The sequence below is a fragment of the Ruditapes philippinarum genome, unplaced genomic scaffold (assembly GCF_026571515.1).
Source record: "Ruditapes philippinarum isolate M1 unplaced genomic scaffold, ASM2657151v2 ctg16977_1_1_1_1, whole genome shotgun sequence".
NCBI lineage: Eukaryota > Metazoa > Mollusca > Bivalvia > Venerida > Veneridae > Ruditapes > Ruditapes philippinarum.
The window spans coordinates 6,946-24,380 of NW_026864023.1; the positions used below are offsets into that span (position 1 = coordinate 6,946).

The window sequence follows — 17,435 nt, forward strand, 5'->3', positions numbered from 1 at the left end:
AAACTTTTCAGTATTACCTCCCTTGAACTTAGAATTTTTATGGAAAAAAAATGTTGTCTTTTAACTTCTGTATTTCCTAATGTATTTACTTCAAACTTCATATATATATGTTTTAATTATCATACAACATTTTTGAGAAGGTTAAAAATACTCTAGCAAGACTATTTCCAGAATTATGTCCCCTTGAACTTAGTTTTTTTTCGAGAAATTTTGGTATTTTTCACTCCAACTTCTTCATTCTTTAAAGATTTACTTTAAAATCCCACAATAATACGTAATAATATGACAAGGTTGTATAAACAAAATTTTCTCACTAGGCAGGGGAAACTTAACAACATTACTGTGATATAGAAAACTTAGAATAAAAGATTTAGTTCATTTATGGTCATTCATTCACTGGTAAAATTGAATGGCCAAATGGCCCATTCAGAATGTTGCTGGGGTTCTAACGCGAGTAGGGGAATTATTGGAATAGAATGTGTTCTTTGTAAAGAGTTGTTTTCTTGATAGATCAGCTAGGGGCACTTTAACAGAATGATTATTCTATAAAAATAATTTAGAAATATTCTGAGAAAATAAATTGCAATGTTTTATACTATTGTTTGCCCGATTCAGGCGAAAACGTTGCATGTTTCAATTAAAGTGTTTATAAAATAAAAATACTTTTCTGTTAAAGAGTAAGAGAGATTTTAAATGAGTTATTTTTTCTAGACCAAATAAATGAAAACTAAATTTTCGAAAATTTTTTCAAGTGTCATGTAAAAACTCAGGGGGAGTTTTTAAACAGCTGGAGACTAGTTGATTTAGACTTAATATCAGAGGTTTAGATAAAATCTTAAGGAGGCCCACATAAATTAAAAATTTTTATATATTATTTTGGGAGGGGTTTTTGTTAACTTTCTAATTGCAAAACAAAAATTTGAAAATGTCAATTCAGACTAAATTTAAATTTGTTTAAAAGAGAAATTAAGCCTAATTTAGGGTCAATAAAACAAAACCTAGATTTCAAACTATGTGCTCCCTGTTAAGCTAAGCTTGTGGACAGAAGTGGGAAAATGTAGAGATGAAGACCGTGTTTATAGTATATAATTGTAGCTGTATAAAGAGTAATTTTATGTTACTTATTGTATTGTTACAGTTAGCAAAAGTGGTTCTCCCCTATGGTAATGTGGATGTGAAAGCATATGGCCAAATAAAGCATTGGTTGCTACATCAAATCACTACTGGTAAGACATTTAAAATCTGTTTTTAGCTCACCGGTCACAAAGTGACATGGTGAGCTTTTGTGATCCAGTGTCTGTACGTAAACTTTTATTTTAAACGACATCTCCTCATAAAGCACTAAGCCAATTTCATCCAAACTTCACAGGAATGTTCCTTTTAGTAGTCAACTTTAAAAAAGTATTCAAAGAATTTAATTCGAAGCAGAACTCTGGTTGCCATGGCAACCGAAAGAAAATCTTAAAATATCTTCTTTTAGAAAACCGAAAGAGCTAGAGCTTAAAATATTTGGCATGAAATGTTATCAAATCAGTGTCTACCAAGTTTGTTCAAATAAATGCCCTGGGGTACAATTGGCCCTGCCCTTTAACTTATTTGTTAATAGTAAGAATATTAAAGCCCTGGGGTAAAAATTAGTCCTGCCATAGGGGGTCATTGATTTTTGGCCGGGCTTGCACTGGTGCAAACCAGGGTTATAGTAAGGTGAATGTCGGGCGGCGTGGGTGGCTTTTGGGCAGGGAAAAACTTTTCGTAACAGTTTTCTAAGCAACTACTTGTCACAGCCTCTTGATATTTGGCATGCAGCATTGTGACAGGTGGTCCCATACCGTGGATTTGATTTCAGGTCTGTAGCTCATCACTTCCTGTTAATCGACTTAGTTAACTTTTTGACATTAATGGTCAATGGTAGGAAATTTTCGTAACAGTTTTCTCAGGAACTAATGATCACAGCCTCTTGATATTTGGCATACAGCATTCACATGTTGTCTCATACCGTGAGATTAGATTTAAGGTCTGTCGCTCATCCACTTCCTGTTAATCGACTTAGTTAAATTTTTTACATTAATGGTCAATGGTAGGAAATTTTCGTAACAGTTTTCTCAGCAACTACTTATCACAGCCTCTTGATATTTGGCATACAGCATTCACATGTAGTCTCATACCGTGAGATTTGATTTAAGGTCTGTCGCTCATCCACTTCCTGTTAATCGACTTAGTTAAATTTTCGACATTTATGGTCAGTGGTAGGAAATTTAAATTTTCGACATTTATGGTCAGTGGTAGGAAATTTTCGTAATGGTTTTTCTCAGCAACTACTAATCACAGCCTCTTGATATATGGCATACAGCATTGACATGTGGTCCCATACTGTAGCAGCCGATGTCAGGTATGTTGCTTATCCACTTCCTTTTACTGACTTAGTTAAATTTTCGACATGCAAACCAGGGTTATAGTAAGGTGAATGTCGGGCGGCGGTTGGTGGCTTTTGGGCAGGGAAAAACTTTTCGTAACAGTTTTCTCAGCAACTACTTATCACAGCTTTTCATATTTTGCATACAGCATTGGCACATGGTCCCATAATATGGGATTTGATTTCAGGTGTGTTGCTTATCCACTTCCTGTTTACTGACTTAATTAGATTATCGACATTAATGGTCAATGGTAGGAAATTTTCGTAATAGTTTTCTGAGCAACTACTACTCTTGATATTTGGCATACAGCACTGACATGTAGTTCCATACCTTGAGATTTTATTTCAGGTCTGCTGCTCATCCTTTTTCTGTTAACTGGCTTAGTTAAATTTTCGACATTAATGGTCAGCGGTAAATTTTTTTTCTTAACATCACAGAATCATGATTTTTGGTATACAAATGCAACCCGGCCTTTTCTGTCTTTGACCCATTTTCCTTATTTGTATATATTAAAAACTTTAAAAAATCTTCTTTTTAAAAAAACAAAAATAGCTAGAGCTTAGATATTAAGCATGAAACATCATCTAGTAGATATCTACCAATTTTGTTCAAATAAAAGCCCAGGAGTAAAAATTGGCCCTGCCCCAGGGGGTCATGGTTTTTCTCTATCATGAAACATCTTCTAATGAGTGTCTACCAAGTCTGTTCCAAAAAGGGCCCTTGGTAAAAATTGGCCACACCTCGGGGGTCATTGATTTCCCTTATATGTATATAGTAAAAACTTTAAAAAAAATTCTAATAAAAAAAGAGCTAGAGTTTAGATACTAAGCATGAAATATCTTCTAGTGAGTGTCTACCAAGTTTGTTGAAATAAAAGCCCTGGGGTCAAAATGTTAGCCCCTGGTTTAAAATTGGCTTTGGCCCAGGGGCCTTTATACAGGTGAGCGATTTCAGGGCCATCATGGCCCTCTTGTTTATTTTTTGTGCCCTTTACAAAATCCTGATATCTGACTAACTATAATATTTAGTGTTAAAAAATAATATACTGTATGCAAAATAATACTCAAAAAATATAATTATTTTGAAGTAAACTTCAGGTGCTTCCTCGAGCCTGAAAAAGTGCTCTATGTCAAAATCTATACTGTATGTGGTGAATTGAAAATCCACCGAAAAATAAACATAGCAAGAATTTATAATAAAATTATATACTGTCTCCACACATAACATAATGTTGGTTAGATATGAGAACAGTAGACTGTTTGACTGAGAAATTGATTACAGAACAACAGTTATTATGAACATTAATCTATAACAGACTATTTAAAGCCCATTCAGAATTAAACTTATAATAATTACTGAATGCCTCAAAAGTTATAAATAACAAAACTTTTTAATTAATTTATTTTATTGTATTATTCTTGGATAATACTAAACAATGAAAAAACACCATCTACGCCATGTATTATCAAACTATATCTGCAAACTAAAGAGGATCAAAGAATGACAACTTATGTACTCATGTTTTAATATATAAGACCAGAGGAGTTATCTTTCTTGAATACTTAATACAGTACATGTTTCCTTGCTTCTTACGGCTTCCTTATGCATTTTAAAAGCTGAAAAAATATCCATATTACCTAAATATTGTAAGCGAGACCTTAAGTTGCCCCAAACCCGCTAATAATCATTGTTTTAAAACACGATTGTGTTTTGTGAAGCATTTGTTTAATTTATTTGTTTGTAAATGAACATATTTCATGATACACATGTTTAAGGTTATAACTTATTTTAACTGTAATGTCTAAGGGTTTTTAACTTGTTGTGTGGATTTACGTGAAATTCTTTGTGAAAGTGACTGAAATGATTTTTTCTTTGAAAAGTAAATATAGATAGTCTTATTCTTTAATTAATGTTATATTGTAGTAAATTTTTTGCAATTAAAATGTTTTGTATTTCATTATTATTTTTACAGTGCCAAAGATATTTTACGAGCATTTAAACAGCACAACACAATCTATGTGACATATTATAGTGTATGGAAACACTCTCCTATTGCCAGGGGACTTTTGTGGTAAGTTTTTGTTTTCACAAGGTATTAGACAACATTCTTATCTGGTTTCTAGTGGTGAATTTTATGTCAAATGATGTTCGGTCAGGAAATCCATCTAATTTTCTGTTTTTTCTACCATATTTTAAATATTTTTTTTCATCAAATTATCATTTCATAGAAATCTTTGTCATTTCATCCACTTCTATCTTCTAATGATAGCGTAAAACTTTACTTTGGATCATTAAAAAAGTCTTTCATTTGTAACTGCTATTTCTGATAAGTAGTATAAACAGTGTTGAAACTATTTTACATAATGAAAATTTATGGCTTTGATATTAATAGTCCAACTATGTAGTATTGAGACATATGACCAACTTGTTTCAATGTAAATCAACTACATGTATTTTGAATGGGTTCACCACAAATGCATTGTTTATAGTAATATACTTGCCTTCAATCTATGAAGGAATCATGAGTCTTCATGAAATATTGAAGACAAAAAAATTATTGAAAATGCAAATGCTTAAGCCTGTAGCAAAGATAAAAGAACATACTAGATCTTATACTTCCTTCATTATATTTTTAGGACAGGGGTTTTGTTATCAGGAAGTGCTTGTGTTCTTGCCTTATTGACTGGTGATAAGAAAACATGACCCAAAGAGAGCTAATTAAAGGAAAAGACTTGAATTCATATAAAAGATGAGAATTGACAGAAAAGATGGAATTAACGTAAAAAAGACTTAAGTTGATCAAAAAATAAAAAAGTTGGAGATTTTCTGACACAGTTATACTTCTACTATTAATATTAATAAATTATTGGGGAAATCTGCGTGACAGAATAGAAAAACTACAGCTACAGTTGGTATTCTTGCAGCTCACATTGGGGGAAAAACAAGATGTCAGCATTGGAAAAAATGGACGTCATTTTTACATCCAAACCACTTTGGGGTATGGGGGAGTCATGCATAATGTTTTTTGCTGTTGTTTTATACTGTTCTGCAGTGGTTTTGGGGGTGATAATTATTTTGGGATTTTTCCTATGGCCATTTCTTATTTTTACCAAAGTTTTTGTAAAAATTTAAAAAAAGAAAAAATGAATGGGATGACTTTTAAAAAGTAAATTATTTGATTGCGTAAGTGGCATATTGTAGCTTAGTTTGTCACCCAAAAATGAATAATTTTTCTTCTGCAGTGTAAAGCCATGGTAGCAGGCTTTGATTAATAAAATATATTGATCAAATTATTGAAATAGTTTATGAACATAAAGTATTAAGTACTTGTTGTATAAGTACTTGTTGTTACTGTTTTTTAGAAATTATAAAATTCAATATCTCTTTCATATGTTTTTTCTTTACACCATTCCATGGGGTTTATCGTTTAAAGTGTTACAGGGTAATTGTACATAAGAGGAGTATTGCCATCGAAAGTGTAGAATGTGAAATAGATCAACAAGGAAAGGCGATGTTCAATGAACGCAACTCCCACACGACCCAGCAACTATAACCAGCAGCAAGTAGCCTAGGAGGACGGACAGGGCGTAAGGCATAGCACGGACAGGCTAAGCACTAAAATGATACATAAGAAGAAATAATAGTAACCTACAAGGAAATCAAAATCAAAGAAAACAAATAGATAATTGATTAATAGGCCCACTAAGTAAAAGGGCACAGGGGAAAGGGATAGGAGATTTGGGGAATTGGCGTGCAAAATTAAAGTTTATGGTTTAATAAACCATTTTGTCAGATATTTTCTTTAAAAAAGTGCGTTGCCATCTTAGATACCTTGTATGGTCATCAAAGATTTCAAGTAAACATCTGTTTGATTTAAAATGCCTTATTTTATTGACATAATTTGTTGAAATTTTAAGGATTTGAAATAACAACCGTAAAATTAGATAAAAACGATACTAAAATCTTCCAAAAGACAGTACTCCCAAAACTTAATACTTTAATTGTTCTTCCCGCTGTTTCCATTATATACCTAAGAAAGAGGCAAGCTCCACCCAACAAAATGCCTATAACCTATGTTATACAAAAGACTTTTATTTAAATAAAGCTCTGTGGTTATACTTGTTGCCGAGAATACCATTGAAGGCTTCCTTTCCCCACTACCTCCACACATACCCGAACTTTAGACATGCTTGCACAAATAATTTGGTTGTAGGATCGTCTTTGGTCCTCTGAAAAAGTATAAAAGTTATGCGCTGTGGTCAAAACTTACCCTACCCAAAGAGTCACTTATGTATAGAATAATATTGGGAAATACATACCCCATATGGATCCCAAATTGAGCTTCGCTAAAAACATGTTTCAAAAAGAGTTTGTTTGAATGTTAAGCATTGTTTGGTGGTAAACTTTTGTTAAAACTGTATTTTGAGTTCGTTTAGCGACATTATTCTCATACGCACGATAAACTACATAAAAGTCCAGAAAAAATATGGGTAATTATTTTAAAAAAAGTCAGGAGGGTACAATATAATTTGGATATACATGTACTTAAAAAAACTTTTAAATTTCATATAAATGTTCAAACATTAAAGTGGAAGACTTACTCTGCGATTGTCTTATTTTCTCATTCAGATATCGTTTGCTTCACATGTCGTTATAACGCACATCTGGATCAGCGGAAATTCGCATTTATATTTACCGATGCTTTCAATTTTGAGATAAATATGGGGTACCAACCCTGCAATGTTACATTTAAATGGATCTATAAAATTGTTTGAATCACTGGGATAAGCATACCATGGGCTCCACTAAGTTTTTCATAGCTTGAAGTGACATTTTTAGTTTCATCAGAATAACTATTAAAGGATTTCAATGATTCTGTTTATATAAATTTGAGAAATAAAAGCATGTCTAAGGAAATATTGGCCTGTAATGGAAAAGTCGCAATTTGAGCTGTTTACAACAAATTTCGAAAATATGCTGGATACGTTATCGATTGAAGACTGCTATCATTTTCTTTGCCACGATTTGAGTTGCATTTATAATCTTGAAAAGATTCACCGAAAATATTTTCTGAAAATATTTATTTGAAACATCAAGAGAGGAAAGCGTTGCTTCATCCGAGAAAGCGGCATTGTTAAACAAGTCCATCAAGTGTCTCAATCTTTTCAGTCTTCTCTCTCATTTCATCCCAGTTACCAACATCCACCTGTAATGAAAGCAGGCCCGTCATCACGATTTTGTGGTTCGTGCAGCCAATTTGATGGGTTCTAAGGGGAAGGGGGCATGCTCACCCGGAAATGTTTCGTTCTCGGATGCTTTTATATTCTATTATATTTCATACCACACAGATAAAACTCAACAACAAAATAAAATGCAACAACCAAAACAACTTATTACAACTAATAAACCATAATCAATTAAGATTACCACAATTAAATTCAACCAACTTCAACAAATCGACAAAACTCCATTCAGAACAATAAATTAATTTCTCAAAAACAGTTATCACTACACACTACAAGTGTGCCTTCCCTAATACTTTTAATCCTTCAAAAATGAAAACGAAAACAGTTGGACTATCATGCTCATTTAATACAGACTTTTTGGATTTTGGAATTTGCAAATGAAAATGATGAATTTGATATGGACTTGGAAGTGAAAACATGAGCAAGGTGATAAGTTTGGATCCAATAATGATTTCTATTTAAACAACATAAGCTGCAAACCCTGAACAATCATTGGTTTTATTTTGTAAGAATAAGGATTTGTTAAATGATGTGACACAGACTGGAATGCTGCAACAAACAAGCTTATGTGAACTTTATACAGATTTAGAAAGGTAAATCAATTGATCATTTTGTAGATTTCTTAATAGGTTTTATTCTTAATACATGTATATCAATTCTTGTTTTCATGTGAGGAATCTATCGTGCTACGTAATGGAAGGCCGGTGGTTCTACCGGATGCCTGGTTGTGTTTTCAATAATGCACGGAGGAGCATTCGAAAGCTTGCTCCACAAGTTGAGGTATATTGGCCATATAATATTATAACCTTAGCAGTATCTTTGTGACTAAAACCTCATTATGAGATTATAACAGATTAAATCGTACAAAAACAAAGCAGGTTATGTTTTAACATTTTTTTCTTTTAATTGATGTTATAATGATTCATCTAGCCTGCATTAGTTGAAAAAGTTAAATTAGGTACAACAATTATGCAATTTTTTAACAATTGGTTACTTAAGCCCTTCTTATTATTTATTTTGAAGTAATGAAAAGGGCTATATTCAGGGTTGTCTTTGTATTGATTTTGGCCATAATTATTTTATTTTAATGTGTTATTTATAGTGAGAAAGGACAAACCATAGTGTTACATTCACCTGTTGTTAACCATGCCGAGGGATTTGACAGATATAGTGAGTGTATAAAATATATTTATTTATGAAACGAACAATTGGTCTGTCTGCTAAGTTCAATTATAAAAGTAATCCATAGATTGCTGCTCCGATCATTAGTTGAGGCGTAATTTCTCTGTGACAGTTGATCATAGACATTGCGTCTAAGTAAGTCATTTATCTGTCACTGCTGACTCAGAATTCTGGTGGCTATGTAGCAGTCCGTTTTACAGAAATTGGTAATTACTGATTAGTTATACATAAAAACTGGTTTTACTGGCGAGATATTGCCTAAACATGTTGAAATCGGCTTAAAACACTAGAAAACAAATAATCAAAGTGGTCAATTGCATGTACATGTATAACACTTCCTGAAATCATCTCCAGTGTTTCAAGTTTTTACTTCTATAGCATGTCACCCATGCAGAGATTTTTGGTCATGTGGGAAAATAGATGGGGATGTGTCTAAATGGTTGCGCAGGACAAATAGCTGTCATTTTACCATCTTTCCTCACATAACATAAAATTACTGTCATGGTCTTTTTCCAGGTTTGATTACAAGTAGTTTAAAAAATCTCCTTGGCTTGGTATAGAAGTGGAGTTACAATAAACTGATGCATCATGACAGTTTGAATAAATGATTTTAAATTACATTTATGTAAAATGGTTTTGAAAAATTTAGAAATTTTTGTTTTTGAAAATTAGCATGTTGTTATATGGAATGGCAATAGAAACACTATGTGTGTTTTTCTATCTTACCTACTTTTACAGTAACAACTTCGTAAATATATATAAAAAATATAAATGCAACACTTGAGTATGAATGATATTGCACTTGGAAGCTATAAATGTAAAAGTTTGTTTGTACTTCATGATCACATGGGGGGGATCCACATTTAGGAGTTTACGATAACACCTGTTGGTAATTGTTAGTATTGTATGTACAGTGACTTTCATTCATCATGCCAGTTGTCAGATAAACAAATTATTTATTGTCGTTATGTTTGTATCGTATTTTGTTGCTTTCCTTCAGAATCTGATGAGTTACCACATGAAGCAGGTTTTGACGCGTATATGTGCGGAGTTGGTAAGCATAACTCTTAAAGCAGCATGCCTCCAGATTCATGCTAATTTTCATGAACATTTTGAAAAAAAATTTAAAATTCAAATATTGTGAAGTGAACAAAGAATGTAATATACACATTGCAAACGGCACTTACAATCCACGAAAATTACCAAAAAGAGGTCAAAATACACATAAATACCTCTTATTGCGTTAGTAACGCAGTAGAATTATAGTGATTGATACTACAAAATCATTCATTAATCGCACATAACATGTAAATAATTAATTAAATATTGAATCATTTTACTTTTCTTAAGTTCTTAATAACTTTTTGCTAAAGATTGAATTTTTGAAATATTTTGGCTCATCTGGAGGCATGCAGCTTTAAATGATAAAGCTTCCGGAGCATTAACATTATAGTTTTGACTATTACTGTATAAGTGGTTAAGTTAGCAACATAGAAATATTGGGTAATTTTGCGAATGGTAGAAAATCGCTAAAATTTTCTCTCATATAAATGTCGACCAACCTTACAATGATTTCTATACTTGCACATTTTCCTTATATATCCTTGCACAAAATGTCTTGAATTTCAAATTTGCTAACTTTTTTGTGGAAATATCCACTTATTCAGTAAATAATTGTTACTTCTACTGACATAGAACAGTTCTACAATTTCTGAAATGCACTCCTAAAACTTTATTCTAACACTGTTTTTCAATAAATAGGTTATATTTATTGAAATATTTAAAGATTTGAGAAAAATTAATTCAGTGTAACTTATATTTTTCGTGTGCGTGTGTTCCTTACTATCCGTATGTATTGACACAAACAAAAAAATCAGCCTAGATTAGCATGGTGGTTTTGAAATATAACAAAAACGTGTATAACAGTAAACTTTCGTTACTGTCGCTTTTAGCGTTTCTTGACTTGTAACGTTCTATATTTAACATGTAATTGTAAAGTTTGGTTGTAAATTAGATTCAAAACATTCATACATGTATTAACAATGTGATTACACATTCATGCAAGATTTATATAATACATTGGATATTTTAACTCCACTTTATTTAATGTCGCCAATGTTTGTCATGTTCATTAAACCTTCGTTAATCAATTTTTAAATGATAGGATTTTTATTCAAAATGGCAAAAGAATCACGGCATGTGATGTTTAATGCTTTATATGACCATCACAAATATCGGAAATAAATTAACATTATACTAGAGTAAACCAATAAATCATAATTTTCTCCTAAAAATACATATGTTGTTTGAAAAGTAAATAAAAACACCTTCGTGACAGCGTGTTTAAATCAAAACTATTCTTATCCTTATATCCGTGATGTTCCTGATACAAAGTGCCTAATATAACAAAAAAATACGAGTGATCTGTACAACATTCATATAATATTTTTGCACTTACGAAAGCAAAACCTGCGGTAATTTAAACCTTCGATACATAAATATTCGTTACCCTATTACAAATGCCCACACAAATCGAGAATAGAGTAATTGGTTCATAACTATGACGTCATTGCAATCTTATGATGTCACACGATATTGGAATCTACCACGAGACTGCCCAGGAAGTCTGAAAGTCTGGAAAATTCCGCGCGTTGTAAACAAAAGTAGGTGTTATTTTACTTTCTATGTATTTTTTATTAAATGTTATTTAAATTGAATTACAATTTTGATATTGAACAATAAATATATATATTTTTGATATATTATACATTATAAACCATAAATATAGCCATCACCTATATTTACCAATATGAAATATTGTAAACCTTCGTTATGATCAAGTAACGAAAGTTTATGTGAGATATTTTAGTCGACTATATGACTTTACTTAAAGAGATTGACAGAATTATGTATGGTTTTCCTTAACAAAGCTGTTTAATTGTGAAATGAAATATTTAAAGTCATACAAGCACAACATTTCTACATAAATATCGTCATATAAGTATGCCGATTAAATAATGTTTATGTTTTCACAAAGTGTAATTTCTGTAACATAATAAAAATTGCAAAGTTGTTTTAAATGAAATATTGTACATGTTATGAGGTATGTGTAACGTAAATGTATTGAAATATTCATTCATTTCATTAAAATGTATTAATATAGCAATGGTAACGAAGGTCTATGTTAGGTAACGAAGGTTTAATTCTATTTCAGGATCAATGGGGAAAAGCAGAGCTGAAATACAAAAGGCTTATCGCCAACGATTGAAAGAAAAGAATGCAGAGGAATACTTGAGGAAAGAAAGAGAACGTATGAGACGAAACTATATACCATCACATGAACTTTCTGAGAATGATCGAAAATTGAGAAATGAAAAGAACCGTGTGAAGCTTAGACGATTTATTCAACGTAAAAGAGAAGAAAGACAGCGAAATAGTACTGTTGATCTTGAAACAAGTGGATATGAGAGTGCAGAAACAAGTTCATCTCAAGATAGGGGGCGCTTGAGAGTGCGCATGAGTTTTCCTTCAAACAAAAGAAAAGGTGCTTTGAAACGATGGAAAAGAGAAATGTCACAAGCAAATGCTCGAATAAAGCAACTTGAAGAAGAAAGAATTGCAATTCAAAGAAAGCTTAAAACAGCACAAAAATCAATACAAAGACTGAAGAAAAGTAGTGTAAGCAAAGCCCCCGCAGAAGATACTCCGAGAAAAATAACAGAACAAATCATGAATGAAGCAAACCTTTTACCAGATCAGAGGGCGAAAGTGAAGAAGCACCTTATGTTGGGAAATGTTGTTTTGAAAGAAATAAGAAACGCAAAAGAAAATACCAAAAGAAGTTGTATAAAAGCAATTCACAGAATTGTATCTGGGAAAATAGTAAAAAAATACAGGTGCGCCGATTTACTGAGGAAAACAACAGGCTTATGTAGACATAGGTTGGGAAAAAGTGACAACAAAAACCATCAAATTGCAAAAGCAACAAGAAATAGTAAGGTTAAAAAACATCAAAAAGTTGTTGAGGATTTCCTTAGGAGAGAAGACAATAGTAAAATGCAGCCAGGTAAACAGGATACAAAGACAATTAAAAAAGGTGAAAAAGTTCAGACTTATATTCTATCTGACTACTTAACAAACTTGTATGCAAAATTTAAGGCGGAAAATCCAACAATCAATATTTTCTTTACGTCGTTTTGTAGGTCTCGACCAAAGTATATCTTAACCACTGCTTTTTCAAGTCGGAGTAGTTGTCTCTGCACTAAACATCAAAATGCTTCCCTGACGCTTAAAGCTCTTAGAAGAAAAAATATTGAAATACCAGTTAATCCTGAAAAGGCAATTCAGCAGCTACCAAGTGATGAAAAGGTCAAAAATGATTTAAAAAACGAATCAGTAACTTTTATGCAATGGAAAAGAATTGAAGTTGAAGAAAAGGGGAAGAAAAAGTATGTGACAAAACTAATAGAATCAAACCTAAATAGTGAACTGTTCTTTGAACATTATAAGAAACAAATGGATGATTTTAGTCAACATGTTAACAGAGTTAGGATTCAATATGAGCAAATACGAGCATTGAAAGAAACACTTCCAAAACACGAGATGATTTTACAACTCGATTTTGCAGAAAATTATACTTGTAAATCAATGGAAGAGGTACAAAGCGCGTACTTTAATCAAACTATGGTTACCCTACATCCTATTGTAGCATACTATCGCCTAGAAAGTGGCAGCCTAGAACACAGAAGCTTTATTATAGTATCAGATGAAATGAGTCACAAAGCCTCGACAGTTTTGACTTTTATTAGTGAAATTATGCCACTCCTGAAAGAAATAGACCACAACTTGTTGCGAGTCCATTATTGGAGCGATTCTCCAACAAGTCAATATAGAAATAAACATATTTTTGATATGGTTGCCAATCACAAAGAAATATACAATATTAAAGCCCGTTGGAATTATTTCGAGGCCGGCCACGGTAAGGGCCCGTGCGACGGGCTTGGCGGCACCTGTAAGCGGTTGGCTGACGTAGCTACGAGGAGCGGAAAAGTTGTTATACAAGACGCTAAAGCATTCTTTGACTGGGCCACACAGTCCAGCATGAATAACGTAACATTTCGATATGTGTCATCGGAGCGTTGTTTAGAAACAGAGGTAGAACAAGAAAAGAAGAAAATAAAGTCAGTGAAAGGAACAATGAAAATCCATTCAGTAGTTGGCGTTGGTGAATCAACAATACAAACGAAAGATGTTAGCTGTTATTGCAATACATGTGTCTCAGGTACCGTTTGTGACAAGTGGGGTGAAAAGGTCAAAACATCCGACATAACAATTACGGAAAATATCACAGAAGAATCTTTATCAAATTATGATGCTTCAACGAGTGAAGATCCTAAAGATAAACACTATAATGTAGATGAGTATATTGCGGCTATTTACGAGAGAAAATGGTATATAGGCAAAATAACTGAAATTGACAATGATGACGAAGAGTTAGAAGTAAACTTTTTAGAGAACAAGAAACAGCTTTTTCAGTGGCCACGAAGATCAGATAGTCTTTGGATTAAGAAAAGCGCAATATTATGCAAAATTTCAACTCTAGAGGCAACTGGAAAATCTATGAGAATGTACAAATTACAACAAGAAGATAAAGAAAATATCATTAAATGTTATGATAAGGTGATGTTGAGTGATGATTAATTTAAAAAGTGATGTTGAATGATGATTAATTCATAACAGTGACATATATCCGTCTTCATGTAAAATACATTTTGATCCAAGCAAAACAGTTGTATAAATCAAGAAACATGTTATAAAAATACAATACTTATAAAGATAATTTAATGAAACACTAAGTAGTTTCTTAATTGATCAAATTCTACATGAAAGATAACGGAATGTTTGTTATTATAAGCAGTTTATTGTTCTTTATTAACTTTCGTTACCATGCAACCTTCGTGACCACTATATAAATATATCATTTTAAGCAATATTTACAACAACAAATGTTAAGAAATATGTTTATCTACTTATTTTTATAGAGTATATAAAGTTTAAATGCTTTTACAGATGTTTGTAACATTCATTCATATTGTTAAAGCCAAAGTGTTTTAACTAATTGAAAATTAAATGAAAATGACCGATTAAATGATATTGCAAGCGATAATTTTGTCAATAATTTACTATTTTATGACACAGCTGTTAGTTTGAAACAGAAAAGTTTGAATACAAATAATAAATTGTTGTTTTGCATACTTTAGAATTCTTCTTTCCTGTAAACTAAACTTTCGTTATAATTTCACTCCAGTGCTTTAAAAAGACTATGCATGTATATGTGATTAGCAAATATACATATGCATACTAAATACTCATCTATGCAACTCTGAAGACGTGTTCAAGTATTCAAAAATGAATATCACTGTCTTTGATTTAAAATATATTTGTTTATGATTAAGTATTTGATGACCTGTTGTAAAATATGTGTAATGTTGACTTCGTATATATATTGCACACTCGCTTACAATGAATAAGTAATGGGAAAATCAAATAAAGTGTTTTGTAATTGGATTAAAACTGCTTTATCGCCTCATTAGTGCATTAAATAACCGTCAATCAAACAATCATCAATGTCCATCGCATTCATGTAAATAACTAATATCAAAACAACGAAGGTTTTTATCGAATATTTTACGACTTTACATGCCTGTATTCTGGTCAGGATATCTTGAAAACTAAAAACGGTATGCATTCAAAAATTTGGATTTTAGTTCTTGATATATTTAACTGCATATTAAAGAAGAGAAAATGAACATTGATCGAAGTTACTTTTTGAGCTGTCACACACGGCCTATTGGACTTATTTATTGAAAAACAGTGTAAGTATTAATTTTCTTTAAGCCACATATCGATAATGGTTCAAATTGTTTATCCTGTCTGTGCTTAAAGTTAATACTATGCAGAATGCATAATGTTTGTTTACAAAAGCTTTGGTATTATTACAATTATGTATCGAAACAACAACTTGCCATTGTTGGGATGTGAACCCACAAGGCCAGCAGTCCTGAGAGTACTAGGTCATCCTTAGCTTACTAGTCTGATGTGTTAAGCACTCGACTGATGAACCTTATATGTCAGATTCCTGTTTATATCATGGTTTGAGAGTTTGGACCCAAACTTGACCTTTATAATGGTATGCCTGTGTATTTTATAAATATATATATTTTAATTTCAATATCAATCAGACAATGGTGTGTATTTTATTCACGTTATTTTGTTTCAGTATTTCTGAGAGTTGGACATATACTGACATTCAAAGATAATAAGTAAGTTAACCTTTTGAGCATGAACGGGATTTAAATTTAAATGAGCCACGCCATGACAAAACCATCATAGTATGTTTGCGACCAGCATGGATCCAGACCAGCCAGGGCATCCGTGCAGTCTGATCAGGATCCATGCTGTTCGCTTACAAACCCTATTACTAGTAGAGAAACTGATAGCGAACAGCATGGATCCTGATCAGACTGCGTGGAGGTGCAGGCTGGTCTAGATACATGCTGGTCGCAAACACACTATATTGGTTTTGTCAGTCTTCTAACTATAATAGTAGTTCATAAAGCAGAAGCAAAGTTGAGGAAGTTGGAGTTAGGTTATGGCACTAAAGTATAGTGCAGATTGCAGAAGTTAAGTTTATGAAGCTAGAGTTAAGTAAAGGAAGCTATTGTTTAGTTTTTGAAGCTAAAGTTATGTTGGGGAAGGTTAAGTTTTGAAAGTAATGTTGCTGAAGGTTAAATAAAGTTGATGAAGTTAAGCTGCTCAAGATTAAGTAGTAATAAAGAAGCTAAAGGAAATATTGTGGAACTACAAAGGTTTTCTTTTTGCAGTAAGGAACAAGGGGTGTTTGATAAGTACCAGGGCAGCGTTTTACTAACATACTTATGCCTAAGATTTGCTTAAGTTATAACTTACGTCTGATTTTTTACATAAAAGCGTTTTACTAAAAATGTGCGTAAGTAAGAATTTTGGTTTGTTTTTACGTAAAGTTGCGCTTAAAATTTGTTGACTTAAAACTTACGTAAGTAAGACTGACATCATTTATGAATAATGGCAGAGCAGGAAAGTGAAAATTTTAGAGACGGGTGTTATTGGTAATATATTAAGATGGTGAAAGTGGGTCTAGAAAAGTAAAGTCTAAGTAAGGAAAGGTTAATGTGGCTTTACGTTTTTATTAAAAATAAAATTTAGTAAAAAAAAAATATACGAATATGGAAGTCGTCCTATCAGCTTAAAGACGAAAGTCAAATCAGTTATTTAGTGTTTTATATTATTTTACTTTCACGAGCTTTTGATGCTGATTAATTGAGAACTTTATAAATGACATATAATATTAACTGAAACTCAGTAAATTTCATTTGTTTTATACTGTATCAAGTAAATGAAGATGTAATAGAAGAGTATCTCAAAATGATAATGAACTTTATATGTTCATTAAATTGTATGATTTGCAAATGTACATAACATTATCTGTTGCACTAATTTTTTATGGCAAATATTCAGATAACATTACTTCACTAAAAAAACAAACAAAAAAAAA

At 32.0% G+C, this 17,435-nt stretch overlaps 1 protein-coding gene and 2 long non-coding RNA genes across 3 annotated transcripts; all 3 read left to right on the forward strand.

Annotated features, from left to right (window-relative positions):
- The first annotated feature begins 1,155 nt into the window (after window positions 1–1,155).
- On the forward strand, window positions 1,156–5,436 carry LOC132724172 (uncharacterized). The gene is made up of 3 exons (XR_009624870.1): window positions 1,156–1,226; window positions 4,387–4,485; window positions 5,051–5,436. It is a non-coding gene; the product is annotated as an uncharacterized LOC132724172 (long non-coding RNA).
- Window positions 5,437–8,107: 2,671 nt separating this feature from the next.
- On the forward strand, window positions 8,108–16,380 carry LOC132724170 (uncharacterized). The gene is made up of 4 exons (XR_009624869.1): window positions 8,108–8,253; window positions 8,763–8,830; window positions 9,843–9,896; window positions 16,122–16,380. It is a non-coding gene; the product is annotated as an uncharacterized LOC132724170 (long non-coding RNA).
- On the forward strand, window positions 10,619–14,697 carry LOC132724171 (uncharacterized). Its single transcript, XM_060708990.1, has 2 exons — window positions 10,619–11,505; window positions 12,057–14,697. Exons 1-2 carry the CDS (start codon window positions 11,403–11,405, stop codon window positions 14,540–14,542), a joined length of 2,589 nt encoding a protein of 862 aa, XP_060564973.1. The 5' UTR covers window positions 10,619–11,402; the 3' UTR covers window positions 14,543–14,697.
- Window positions 16,381–17,435: the final 1,055 nt, after the last annotated feature.